Below are 14,140 nucleotides of genomic sequence, written 5' to 3'. Positions count from 1 at the left end.
AGACATACCTTTGGCCCTTCTCCTGGTGGCCTGTTGATGCCTTTCCATGTATACCTGTCCTTCACCCGGACAAATCATATAGAATCCCATATTTGCTTTATCAAATTTTTCCATGTTGCCTTATTGACATTGTAAGCTATACTATGCATTCTGGTATTATCTGCTTTATCCATACAAACGCGCTTCCGATAGAAAACGTGGGATTATATTCAGAGCAGAAAAGCGGACTTGGTACGTATGTTCCATTCAGCGCGTATGTTAACTTCTGGAAAGGCAGTGCAGAAATCTGTAATTCTGTAAGCATACAGAAAAATGTGTACAGAATACTGTACAAACGCCAAGCATTACCGTGTCAAACCAGACACTCGATAATAAAGGTTGCTGCAAGCTTTAACCACCTTAAAACCTACTGTACAATGAATAATTTTTAAGTGTGACGATGTCACCCAGTTGTTCTCTTCCTGTGCCCTCGTTGCATGCTCATGCAATCTGGACTTTATGATAATTGCTTAGTGTTATACCCCGTAAACCACCCAGCAATTGAACATTATTAATTTAAGACGATGTGTTAAGCGGTTACCCTAAGCCAATTAAACAAAAGAACTCTTATGTCGCAGCTGGTTTGCTGCGATAACTACAAGATATTTGCGCTTTCAACGCTCGGCATATGCAAGACGCATTCTCTTCAGTGTTTCTTAAATTTTCATCCTTTTGATTAGTGGCTTCCTTCAAAATTAATAATACTGTTCCATGGGTGGAGTCAGTGTTATGTATCCTTTGAGTATTAGTCGGCCCCATTGTCTCACCAATTGGCAATAAAAGCCGAAGCGGGAATTTGCGTGAAAACAACTGAATGCATCCTTCCGCGTTTCCTACTTCTTGCCTGCGGTGCAACGTGTAAACAAGATAAGGTGTAAAACATTCTTCAATCAGAATACGTTTCACATGATAGCCTACGAAAACATTTTGTTTAATTGAATGGCGTAAACTAATATCTTGTTGGCAATTTGTATATCTTAGACTAGTAAGCTCACCATAGCGATCGTATTTATTCCCGCATTCTTCGATTCCTAATATAGGTAGTCACTGCGGAAGCTGACACGAAGTATAATTTGAGGTCATATATGTTGTATACGCAACCTGACAAAAACTTGAGCCGCCACAGGACTAAATTCGAAATCTCAAAAGCGTCACCGAAAATGGTAAATCACTTGCGCACACACAGCTCCATGTTTCTTAAAGATGAGAGCGCCAACGGGATACGGAAGTACTGCCGAGCAGCGGCCACTATAGCGTACCGGCTACACTCAAACAGAACAGCCACACATCTCCTCCGAACATAAAAGAATGGTATAAATACACCCATTCAGTTCCGGAACAATTGAAAAAAAGAGTGATATTACAAGGGCTATGGTAACGGAACTAAAACACACTTTTTGATTGTGGCACGGGCACATATTCAGTCAGGCGTGTTCCCCTCAATTTCCTGAGAATGGCAGCTGACAGCGTTTCGTTTTGAAGTCGGGAAAAACGATAAAAAAAGGTAATCGTAACAGTGCGGCATCAAATCACGGGATAAATTGTTTCGTAGAGAGCACGTACAAACGGGGTCGTAAATTGCCACTGACAAGAAGTGAAAGCCAAAATTGATCGCTCTCCGCTGTCAGTGTCATTTCTTTCACTCATTATTCTTCATTGCTAGATGAACGAGATCTTACCAGCATAGCTCGTGGTAGGAATGCACCAAGCTGAGTATGGAAAAATGGGACTAGTGTGCGGCTCAGTGTTACTGCTTTGTCCCCTTGCAATCTGAATAAGTGCTTCGAGGTGCCGCTGGCACAGGTGACAATGTTTGCCGTTGGTTGGTTTATAATTTAATCTTTTTGCTTCGAAACCAGCAGGCTGTGTAACCTTCGTAAAGAAAAAGTAATGCCTTTTCATAGAGATGTGAGAGGTGACAAAACGTAGACAAAATTGCAAAAAACAAAAGTTTTTCTTTCTTTTCAGGTCACGGGAAATTTAAAATTAATCTAGGCATGGTTCACTAGACGTTACGAAATATATGTAAGACATTTTCCGGAAAATAGTGGAAGCGCGACGGCTGGCAGTGTCAGGAAAAAAAGTTTCGCTTCGTTTTTGCCTGAACGTTGCAAATTATTTCGTGTTAATCCAAGCAAACCCATAACGCGGTGTAAACGAGTACGAAACAGTCAAGTGACGTAGTGTAATCTTGCGCTGTACCTTTCGCTTTTCGTTATAACCAGGCAGGAACTAAGATAACGACGTTAAACCCCACAAACCAACCACAAACCAACCAGCTTTAATTGTGACGTGGCTCTGCTGCGCACGATAAAGACTGTGATATGCACGTGAAAAAATTTAAACTGGGTTACAAAATTACCTGCCACTGCCTCGCAACCCGTATCTATGCGTACTGAAATTCGCTTCTATCCTGGAAGCGTTTATGCGCTTGTAATTTGTTTTCAGAAGCAACCATAAACGTTCATTACTTAGCCTGCTGAAGATAATGAAAAAGCAATTTCCTCCCTCATGGTAAAAGGATTTGCACAGCACAATATACGAACACACAAAAAAAAAACCGCAGCAAGGCAAATGGTTGCAAAAAAGATTGAAGGTTCTTAAGAATGCTGATATGAACGTGGCATGAATAAAGACCTTTTTCAAAATTTACTTACGACGATTATTCTTATGCTGTGAGCCAAGTTAGAAAACCATTCTTTTAAACAGCCAGGATGTTTTACTAGAACCAAAAATGAAAATTTACAGTTGATCTAAACATCTCTTATAATAAATTGAGTAACCTGCCACACACCTTGAATTCTGATATTCAAACGTGTTGCTGTGTTAAAAGAATGGAGTCACAAAGGTTCATGAAGGACCGTCTTTCATGCGGTGCTTGATCAGCCCGCTACAGTAGTTCTTTACCGCGTCCCTTCCAAGCTTCCGCGTAACAACGGTTTGCACATCTCGTCGGTCCGAGCTGGGTACACTTCACACCGGACCATCAGCACCCAATCTACTGCCACCGCGGAGATGCGCTGAATTCGGTGTTCCTTGCGAACTCGACAAGGACGAAGCTGCCACGACCTCCAGGACAATCGAAAATGACCAGAAAGAACAGGAACCCGACCAGTTTCACCAAATGTGTAAGAAATGTTACACTGCTCAGAAAGCACCAATAAAAAACTGCTGATGTGGGCTGGGTGGGCACACGAATTTCGCCCTTCCCCCTCCCTCGCTCTTGTTCCTTATTGTACGTGCCTACCCGGTTTTCCGTCACCTTATCTGCTAAATGACTTTAATACTGCGCGATTCTCGATTTTCCTGATGCTAGAAAAGCACCATGTGCTTGACGGATGTTCTTCGTCGGAAGAAATTCCCGCAAATTATGTTTCGCAGCCAAGTTCTGAGAACGTTTTTTTGTTTGTTTCTCTTTGTGTGTTTTTACAACAGCGTATTTATGGCTTTGGATTGCTGCCGAAGCATGACGCAGAAGCACGATAGTAGGCTCGGAGTATATTAGCCCGCAGTCCCTGAAATCAACACATTTAAATATTCCACAGTCCACACTTTATCGTTACATATCTACTCTACAGTGGTCGATTTTCTTAAGCTTAGGGGCAAGACGATTCTTGCTTTGAGTTCTTGGTCAGTTCGGTAAGTCAATAAATTTACTTGCCAGTGGTTCTGGTTAGCTCAATTTATGCAAAAACAGCCTGAAAAAGTGCTTGGTAAAACTGGCTTCGTATTACTTAGAGCAGCTTAACAGGTGACACTCACTTAAAAGCAGGAATTGCGAAACATGCCCTTGGCCACGCAATGTTCTTTTTCTCAGCGCCGTCTAGCCCATACTTTAGTGATAGTGACAGGTCCGGAAGGCAGTATTAAACATTCCAATCCTTTTTTAATGTATGCTTGTTAATATCTTATCCTAATTTTGGATGCTAGAGTCCAGTATACCGCTTTCTTTACCGTAATGCTTTTGTGCGCCAGTTTTCTTTTTTTTTGTTTTTAGGCGCAGAAAAAAAAAGACTCGGTATACAAACTAAAGTGTAAAGGCCGGACAGAATGCCAGTGGAAGGTGGTAAAACATCTGAAACCCCAACATTAACTTTCAGAACCACAACGAACACATGCAGATCAGAACAGGAGCAGCGCTGTGAGAGCTAGTGCTCCATATCCTTTCTACTGCGAAGCGGAAGTGAGTGACCTCGAACAGCACTTGCTCTATCAATGTTGCCGCCGTGGCAGGGTGATTGATGACAGAAGCACCATACGGTATAACTTCACGAAAGCAAGATCAAGCGACTGCTGCGTGAAGATCAGAATTTAGGCCACCAGTGAAGCGCAGCGAAAGTGACAATGGTCGAAATGCGCGAGAACGCCATGCCCACAAGACGAGAAAGCAGTGCCATGACTAATTGCAGCCCACGCGGGATGCTAAGGCGCCGAAATTAGAGACAGGTATTCTACAATCGTGCCATTTGAGCATTTTATACTGAGCTACATTGCACTACGTGCGGCTCTGTGCGCTCGGTGCTACGGTTTCAGTGGTACTTTTAATTTTCAACGCCTCATTCTTGAATAAGCATGCCAAAAAGGGAATGAAACATTAGCTATGATTGATTGATTGAATCACGTACCTTTATGGCGATAGCTAGACCGCGTTCACTTGAGAGTTTAGCGTTATTTCAGCCCATGGTACCTCATTCGTTCCAGAGATAGTGCCACGTAAGAGTGCGCCGCGTGTTATTTCATGGCAATGCTCGTGATGCGCGAGCACGCAATGTCGACAAGATGACGGTAAGTTTTTAAAATGTGAATTAATTCAAACATCATTCCTTCCGTTTTCCTGCCCAAGCACGACAGGATATATTCTATTGCCGCCGCCAACCACGTACCATTTAAACCTGCAACATACAATCGCGGTGTCTAGTAAACATCGTCGTCTTCGTAAATTACCTTGTGCAAAGCACTCCCGTGATATGCACTGAACATTGTTGTATTCACAATTTTCCACTTGTGGCCTTCCTTGCTTTAGCCTAGGTAAATATGCCATATACACGCGCTATCTAGCTACATACCAACATCGAGTTGTGACAGCACTGCTAAATCAGCTTAAGCCAACAATCAAACCAGCAGGTCGTGCTATCAGCGACAAAGTACCCTTAGCTGACGCTTGGATCCATGTACCACAGCGTCGTGCTAGTCAATTTTCTAAACATTTTATTGTCGCCTGGTAGGGTTTTACTCAGGCCTTCACTACTGCCCTAAAGAGAATAGATGGTAGTATTGCCTAATCTTCTTGAGATCCCGAGAATGCACGTTATCAGCTGGAGGGAGATTTTAATACAGCAGAACAGCCTGGTTCCAGTGCTGGCCTCCACTGAAGAGGAGGACGAGTGTTCGCGATGGACGAGACCTAATCGCTGGACCGCTGCTCTGCCTTGACTTAGCGCTGTCTTTACATTGATCGCCGCCTCACCAATGCCTTGTGGTATCATCCAAGGACGGCCCAGTACTCTCACAGCTCCTTGAATCGCACGGTTAGTCGAGTGCCTGATTTTCCTTTCAAAGTGGCACCCACGATCGTTATATGCAACAAAGCTAGGCACCCGTGTGCTGTGCGATGTTAGTGGACGTTTAAGAACCCCAGATGGTCAAAATTTCCGGCGTCCTTCACTATGGCGTCTCTCATAGCCTTAGTAGCTTTGGGACGTTAAACCCCACAAACCAAACGAAACCATTTATCAATGTGAGTTTGCCTACTTTCACAGGGGAATCCATTTGCTATGTCCAAGCGATCGCATAAGTCTTCTTAAAATGGGGGAAAAGTGGCTTCCCTGACCAGTAGTTATCTTCAACTCGAAATGAGCAAAAGCTTTGGTTCTTTCCTGCGGACCTAATATAATCGGGTACTTGCAAGCACTAAATGCATAAAATCAAAGTATTGTACATAGGAATATAGCATGGGTAGCCAGTGCATTGGCTTGCTCCTATAAAGAGATACTCGTTATAGTCGGCGTCGAGTCTGCCATGAGCCTTCTGAGGGTCATTTCCTAGAATTTTGCCAACGCAGGAAAAAACGCCTTCTGCCATTAAAATGGTAATAGGTACTCACCTTGCAGGTAGGCTTGCGACTCGTTGAGTGCCGCGATGTAGCAGCGTATCTGCGCAAGGGACAGATTGGCCAGGTAACTTTCGTCGAAGGCTACTTCCTGATTCCCTCCTTCCTGATGGTCGATTGTGAAGTTCTCAATTGCAGCCACCAGAGAGTCCAGCGCCGCACTATGCTCGCTCTCAGTCCATGAGCTGCCACTTGCACCACTTCTGCTTTCCATGGTTCAGCAGCGAATTCTCTCACTAATTCGTATGTGCAGATCCGGCACAGTGTTCCTGCGGCAAAAGAGAAAGTACAAACGCGTTTATAATAGCGTACGGGCAAATATATATCTTAACGAACATTTGAGGCGGAAACTCATAATTCGTTGTAGCACGCCATTTCCAGAAGTTAAGCTAAAGAAAATTCACGCTTTTGTTATAGCACCTTCAGAGAGGCATGATGAACGATCGCGTGATCTCTACACTTAAAGATCACAGCAGTACGTTCGGCTCAAAGAAGCTTCGAGGGATCGGGGTGCTCTCTACTTTTTACTTGTTCACTCTTGCTGGGCCGGCGCTAACCCAATGAAGCCTTCGAAGCGGAAAATTTTCAAGCGGATCCAGGAAGCCTCTCATTATAAACATTAAAGTTTTTCACATACAGTGGTACTTTGTGGCTTTTTTGGTAGGATTGTGGCTGTGGAGAAGGTTTGTCTTAGAACGTAGTGACTATATGAATGACCGTACGGATTTTTCCTGTCGCCTGCCCTAAGTGCTTGCAACAGACATTGCGTCGCTTACTGATCGTACTCGAGTGCTGCTGGAACACTGCCATACGTTAATTAATTTTCCTGAAAGTAACAAGAATCACCATTGCAGTGAACTGAGTATTTATCTGCTTAACTTTTTCCCACTCACGTCACCATGAAGAAGTCTGTAAACTTTTCACTCTTGAAACACCAGTACGGTTTCCAAGTACCATTGAGAAAGACTTCCTCGTGAGGGATTTATTTTTATAAGCAGTGTTCGCAAGTATTACACGAATATTTGCATGTTATTTCTTCTTTTATTTTCATTTTTTCACCTGCTTCAAAACATTGGTGCTAAAAGTTACTGGGAAGTACTGTAAAATGTTTTGCATATCGGTGAAGCGTTCGAACAATCAGTGGTTTCATTCGCGGTAATTTTCAGACTAAATGAAAAGCTTCTAAGGGAAGATTCCTCACGAATGTTTTATCTATTTTGACTCGATTTTGCGCCCGAGCTCTACCGTTACCTTAAAGCTGAACATCAGTCGGAACTGACGTTGCCGGACAGTCGAGAAATATCAAATTGGTGGAAAAAGACCATGTGCCATGGCCCGACGAAGTCTCAACGTCATTAAAATATTACATGCATTCAGACTAGAATATTCTCAAAAGACTAAAAAATCACTATGAATCGTTTTATTATTAGGGAACTGAGTTGTGAAAAATGATTTTGGGTGAGAAGAAAATAGAAACCGGGACACTTGTATCGGAATCAGATATGCTAGTCCTAGACCATGCAATGCTGTGGGGACGCCTTGGTTAAAGCGGGGCTTTACATACCTGCCCGATCGCTTTGCTCATTGTGTGGTAAAGAATATGTGTGTAATCACGGATGCTATATGTAATGAAATAATACTTGAGCGAGTACCAATTTTTTATGCAAAGCAGATTGCAGGGATCTAAAGCAAGCCATGAACTCCACCGTGCCGATACTGAAGTGACCCTCGTAAATAAATTGTACCCCTGGTACTGCACCGCCTTCGTGGACACCGCCTTCGTGCTCTCATCGTGGACAAGTACATTGCAAATATGGGATAACCTGACTTTGCCTATTTATTCTCTTTTATAGCGAGCTTCACAGAAGCGCTGGGACCACTAAATACGAATTTTGAATTTTTGCCGACATGATTACACATCCCAATTTGTTCCTGTTTGATGGGCCGACTGAGATATCGGAACTCCACTGTTGTGCAGCTTACGGGTACAAGATCCTCGACCACCTTCTAACTGCGAGTCAAATGTGGCACATTGAGCCCACTACTAATCACGTGCTGATTAGAAATCCTATAGGCTTCAGATGCATGGAAATAATTTGTTTCAAAATTTTTGCTGTCACCTCAGGGCTTTGCTAAATCTGCCCTAGAAAACCAATGGGCAGAATTTTAGAAAGTAAACGCGAGATAAATATGAAAATTTATGAGGTATCTCTTATGAAGAAATTGATATATATATATATATATGATATAAGCTTTCGATATGTAACGGAAGTTTGCTTCTGAATCTTTTCTAGGTGCCACAATAATCGATGGAGTAAAAGTGATTTAGAGAGAAACACAGTCGGACACCTTTTAAACAAAAATGAAGCAATTTTTGCAAATGAGCAGATATCGTCATAAAATCAAATAAGCCAAGCCAAAATGCGCAAGCTCAATTCTGAGTCTTAATATATACACGAGTCTAAATCTACCGATAAACGACATGCTTAAGGAGGCTTAAATATATCTGCGCAAACATAGTCATAGTCATTATATGCACTGGCAATAATAACGAGTAGATGGCAGTAACATATATTTGCCTTTTTACGCCGACTCTGTAATGAGGCGCTTCAATAAGAACTACATCCTGCAATGCGGGTTGGTTCCGTCCAAATGGGCACAAAGCAGAACATATTCATATTGAGTGTCTCAAAGTTTTTTTGTTTTTTTTTTTTTTTGCGGGAGCTGCAGTGACATGTTTGAGGTTTTCGTGCTATTGCCGGCCTCTTTAGTATACTGTACATCTGAGCCTCCACGCTTGACAAAGCATGTTAACTCCCAGAGGCAGCGAACATCCCCCGCGGTTCATCCATCAAGGCCTTTAACAGAAAGTGTTTACCGCCAAATTGCTGAGGCAGAACGGTGAGCAGGCGGTTGTCGTCGAAACGTGTTCCCTTTGCGAGACGCTGACGGAGTGCCTGCTAGTTTGTGCCCAACCGCGGCTCCTCTTGGCGTGTAGTGATAGATGGAAAGTTTGCAGAAGAACGTTAGGGCGCCAGAAGAGCGTGCCGACTCGCTACAATTCGTCATACTGGCTGGATGCGATAGTTCTCGGTACCGCCGTCCCAGAATTGGCTGGGAACTTCGCAGAACAACTTCCGGCAGAAGTAAGGTAGATGTTAATAAAGGTCTGTCGAGTTTTCTGCGAAAACTAATGATATTTTGGGGTGATCATCTATGTGCTAGTGGAATCATCATTAAAAAGCGTGCCATAGTACAGGAGACGAAATTAGTGAACCTTTGGTAACTTTCTAGCTGAAACTACAATTTACTTGCCAGGCATAATATAAGTGTGCATTTATTTCTTCTCCCGTATGCTTCAACTTTCACAATAGCAAACCCTGCACTGTACAGGCAAATATAACTTCCAACCGGAGCCGATATTTCGTACTGAAGAAACAGTCAGAAGATCATTCTAAAACTTTGCATATATTTCTCATTTCGCCTCAGACAAAATACGTTTGCCGCCATCTCTTAGAATTGCGATAAGAATTGCGTTCAAGGCATTTACGAAAATCCAGCCTATTTCAATATCCGGCTTAATACTATCTGCAACATATCTTCCCATACACTCAAGTAAAATGAGCTAGGTGAAATAAATGGAGCGCTATAGTTCTGGATGCCATTGTAAAATGAATCTAACATTACTCCGCAAGATTATCTCTGTCGTAATGATAATCCAGGTAGCGCGTAATGCGAACAAACGGGCTCGTTATTGATTTTCAGTTAGCAGCGTCCAGCTCCCACTTCGGGTACGCTGCGTAAGAAGATTGTATGACCTCCTTATCTTAATCCAACTATCTGCTGGTTACCATCTGCCACGCTTTCGTTTTCGCTGGGTTAATCTCATTACTAATTCAGCTTAGTTCTTATATTTTGCAAGCATTAAAAATCTCGCCAGATTTCATTATTTCTTTTTTTTTATTTAAGATGGAATATCACTACTCCAGCTTTGTGTCCAAATTGGAGCACCCTCTTCCGGTCACTTAACGTTTGATTTATTATTTCTTGATAGGGTCAGCATATTTTGCTTACTACATTTCAAAGTCTTCTGTTTAGAACCACAGATTGCGGTCTGACTAGTTGACCCCAGAGAGTTCGCAGTTCTCGAGGGAAAGCATATGCTGACTTTCGTGCCATCGTCAGTTCTTGGAAGTTCCTCTCTAATTATTAAGTATTATTCTTTTTAACTTCTTTCTTATGTTCTCAATCTATGGTCATATTCAAGCTAGCTATCCCCAATTTGTCATTACTCAGAGTGCCTCCCTTCGTATCGTGAAGTACTTCTGTCAACTATGGTTTGACGCTGGTTCTTTTTTTACATTGACGCGGCGCTAAGTTTGCGTTCCGAATCGGTGCTTCTTTACCTCCATTAGCACCGAATGTTACCCTGTTTGCTTCCTGTACATTGACGTGGTGTACTCCTGTGTGCACTCGCTCGGCTGGGCTTGAGAATATCTTTGAAAGATCGCAGAAAGTTGTGTACGATCGTACGAGGATTCAAACTGCTATTGAAATAGTAAGTCCATTACTTTGGAAATCCCGGTCATATAGAGTGCGGCTGATTTGTACTGGTTTTTCTTACTGCATCCGAGCTCTTGCTCCTGCAAAGCAAAAACTGGCAAATGAGTAGTTCGCTTGTCAGCAGACCTGTAGTCGCAATTTTGTCAGCTCTAAGTAAATACTATTTACGCGATAACTCATCGAGCTCAGTGCGCCAAACATCCTCGCCATACTTTCTTTACTGAAGTTGATTTTCCGAATGTTTTGACCTGCAAGTATCAAACCGAAACCTCACCGACTCTGCTCTCTCTCAATATAAGAGCTCGAACATCTTCGCAACGGCAAAAAATGAGATTTCAGTAAATTGGCCTATGAGCTGCCTCATGGATAAACTTCGAAAAGGGAGAAATATCTTACATGTCAGCGCCATTTAGACAAGAAGCCGTTAATTGCCATTTACTTTCGCCCATGTTGGTATCTTCATTTCAGTAACCATGATATGTTAATAGTAAAAAACATTTATTTCAGCAAAATGGTTTACGAGGTTTGGGGCGAATGCTTCTTAGGTCACCTGCAAGACCTTTGTAGTCTGAAGCCGGGGTCCGAGCTCTCTCAACTAAGAATGTTAATGCCGCGATATAATATCTTATGTTATTGGTCTTAAATTATATGATGTAATATCCCAGAAAATGTGAGCTACGGAATCGAACGGAACACAAACCTGTGAAGGGGTTTCAAGAAGAAAATAAATGGCGGGTTGTTATATTATATTATGTAACAACATTTAACAATATAACCAGACACTGACTGTAGTGTTCATTGATTACGAAAAAGCACTTTGATACGGTCACACTTTCAGCAGACAATTATGCATTACATAATTGCCGTGTGGAAAAGCTTGATGTGAAAATACTAGACGATATGGACAGCAGCTGAGCAGACACCATAGCTCTCAATACAGGAAGGAATGATAACCCAGTCAGGTAGTTTGTCAGAGGTATTAAAAGTGTTATTTGGGAACCGTTAAGGATAAGAGTTGATGAAAAACTACTCTTAATCCATTTCTATTCGCTGACGACATCAGCTTGTTAAGCGGCTCAAGTGTTGGTTGAAAAAGATTATCAATGGCCCTGAATCAGAATGTTATTTCGCATAGTACTAAATTCTTGTTCAACAGCCATGGGAAAGAATAGTTGTTTAGTACAGGTAGTAAGGCAGTGAAAAACTGCAATACATCAAACTAGTAAAGGCAGTTACCGCATATCTAAGCCCCCATAGTAAAATAGAAGTTTGAGAAATATATGTACCACATTTTGCTGGTATTCGGAGGTCACAAATGACTTTTTACCATTATCCCAGAAGAGCAAAGCACATAACATATTTAAGCTCCTTTCCAATGAGTAAGGAACGCTGAAGCTACCGAAGTGGGCTCCGTTTAGGTTTATAATTCAGCCACCAATTGATTTGAAAATTATAGGTGCAGGAGAACAGTATTGTTGATTGTAGAACAAACGTGAGTCAAAGGCATCCCACTTGCAATCCAGAATTGCGATGGGCATTGGCAGGGGGTGTAATGAAAATGCTAGTGACGCTTACTGAGGGCAAAAAAGAAAGAATTCTAAGAGAAGGCAGAGTTGCTGAGGTTTAGAGAAATGCTTGTGGGCTCTGCGGCGATAAAGGTGCCGTATTAGTAAATTGAAGAAAGATGTCAGAAGACTTTCTTCTTCAACAGGCGTGATGATGACGATTATGTCTCGTACCGCGCATGGACTGTGAATGGCTTTGAAGAGCAGGGCTCGAGGTATTGCTAGAACTGGGATTACTCAAAATCTTATCGATGCACACCACATGACCAGCTTAGCATCTATCATCCATTGAAATGCAACCACCGTGGTCTTCTCCTCGATCGAGCATTTTCAGCCCCGAAAAGATGGCGTTCGCGAAAACAAAGATTTTAGGCCCCTTTTCTTAATGTCGGAAAAATATTTCTTCAAATATTATACAAAATAAAATCGTAAGGTCAGGCTCAATTGCATCTTCCTACAAATGTGTAGCTTCCAGTAAAATGCAAGTGAAAAAGAATTCTTAGTTTTGATTTTACCATTTGCAGCCCCGCTGTGAAGCCAGCATTCTTAAGATCGGCGACTGGATGGCGTAAACAGTACTTGACCAAGAGCAAAGATAAAGTAAATAAAAAACAAGTAAATAAAACGCATTGGAAACATTTTCACTTACATTTAAAATGCTTCAAATACGTATCGGTGATTTGCGTTTAGTTGCAGTATTACTGCTTTGGCGCAAATGTCGGTGAAAAAGAGACAATAACGACTCTTGCTTCTGGCTAAAAATTTCCGTCGCATTCACAAGAAAATGTTTCAGTTTCACTGATATCATCCAGCAAACGACGTATTGAGCTGTCATCGAGAACGGGAGACAAAATTTCTCTTTTAAAATAGTTACGAGCCGTGAGTGAATTCAATGTTAGTTCATTTTTATCCCAAACTGGCGCGTCGTTCCAAAGTAAACACGCAACCAAGAGCTCGGTATCGATGCTCCGTTATAGGTGTTAGAAATTGGTTCCTGCTATCTGCAGTGTGCACTCATTTCCCAGTAAATCTGGCTGGAGAGTAGTAGAGTTTCTTCGACGTCCTAATGTGCCTTTCTAGCGGCTCTATTTTTCTGCCAAGGGCGGTCCAAAAACTGCGTAATGATCTGGGCTGCGATGTGCGTTCTTCGCGAGAAAGCTGTCGCATTTGTCTCCGTGAAGACCCGTTCCCAACTGATACCTCACATATTTCCTTTTCTTCGAACCTGACTTACACATCGTGCCTTTCCGTAGGTTCCATGTTTCGGTCGCAGAACTCTACATTCTTAGGCTGGCGGAAGGCATTCGGTCAACTGAAGATATATATATTTTTGCGAAAGAGCGCGATCGATAAAAATTCTCGCGAGCATCCATCATTGAAAACAGCCAGCCTTGACGTGGTAACTTTTCTCTGCCCCGATTTCGCTGCTCCAGCACAATTCTTCCGCGGCTTGCAGCCTGAAGAGAAAGCATTTGGAATAGGTGTTGAATTGAGAAAGAAAAAAAATAAGCATAAAAAGAAATGTTTTTTTTTTTTTCTAGACGAAAACATGTCTACACAAAAAAGTAAGATACAGAGAGAGAAGAAAAGAAAAAGCAAGTTAATGATGAACCTGAAGAGGCAAACAGGAGGGAAAACAAAAAAACGAAACAAAAATAACAATACTGTAAGTAAGGACATAAAGAAAATTGAAGCAAGGTAGTTTTAAGAACCGGTCTAACAATTTGTCTGCGAGAGCCGACCAAACCGAATATAATGCTTTTGCTGCTGTCAATGTTTAAAGGGGTCCTCCTTGAAAAGAATAACGTCTTTGTTATTTCCTGAGACATTGTTATTCTACAATCTCTTCTTCTACAAGAACGCC

At 42.1% G+C, this 14,140-nt stretch overlaps 1 protein-coding gene across 1 annotated transcript in view; it reads right to left on the bottom strand.

Moving 5' to 3' along the window:
* LOC146199792 (diuretic hormone receptor-like) overlaps positions 1 to 6,411 on the bottom strand; it is an 84,388-nt gene extending 77,977 nt beyond the window's left edge. Inside the window, exon 1 of the mRNA XM_084595252.1 lies at positions 6,143 to 6,411. Coding sequence (XP_084451378.1) covers positions 6,143 to 6,362 — 220 coding nt within the window. The 5' untranslated portion in view covers positions 6,363 to 6,411. The remainder of the gene's footprint in view (positions 1 to 6,142) is intronic.
* Positions 6,412 to 14,140: the final 7,729 nt, after the last annotated feature.

The sequence above is a fragment of the Amblyomma maculatum genome, chromosome 2 (genome assembly GCF_055883805.1).
Source record: "Amblyomma maculatum isolate TAMU_Amacu chromosome 2, ASM5588380v1, whole genome shotgun sequence".
Lineage (NCBI taxonomy): Eukaryota > Metazoa > Arthropoda > Arachnida > Ixodida > Ixodidae > Amblyomma > Amblyomma maculatum.
Note: the sequence above shows the minus strand (reverse complement) of the source record. Positions and strands in the feature narration are given on the sequence as shown.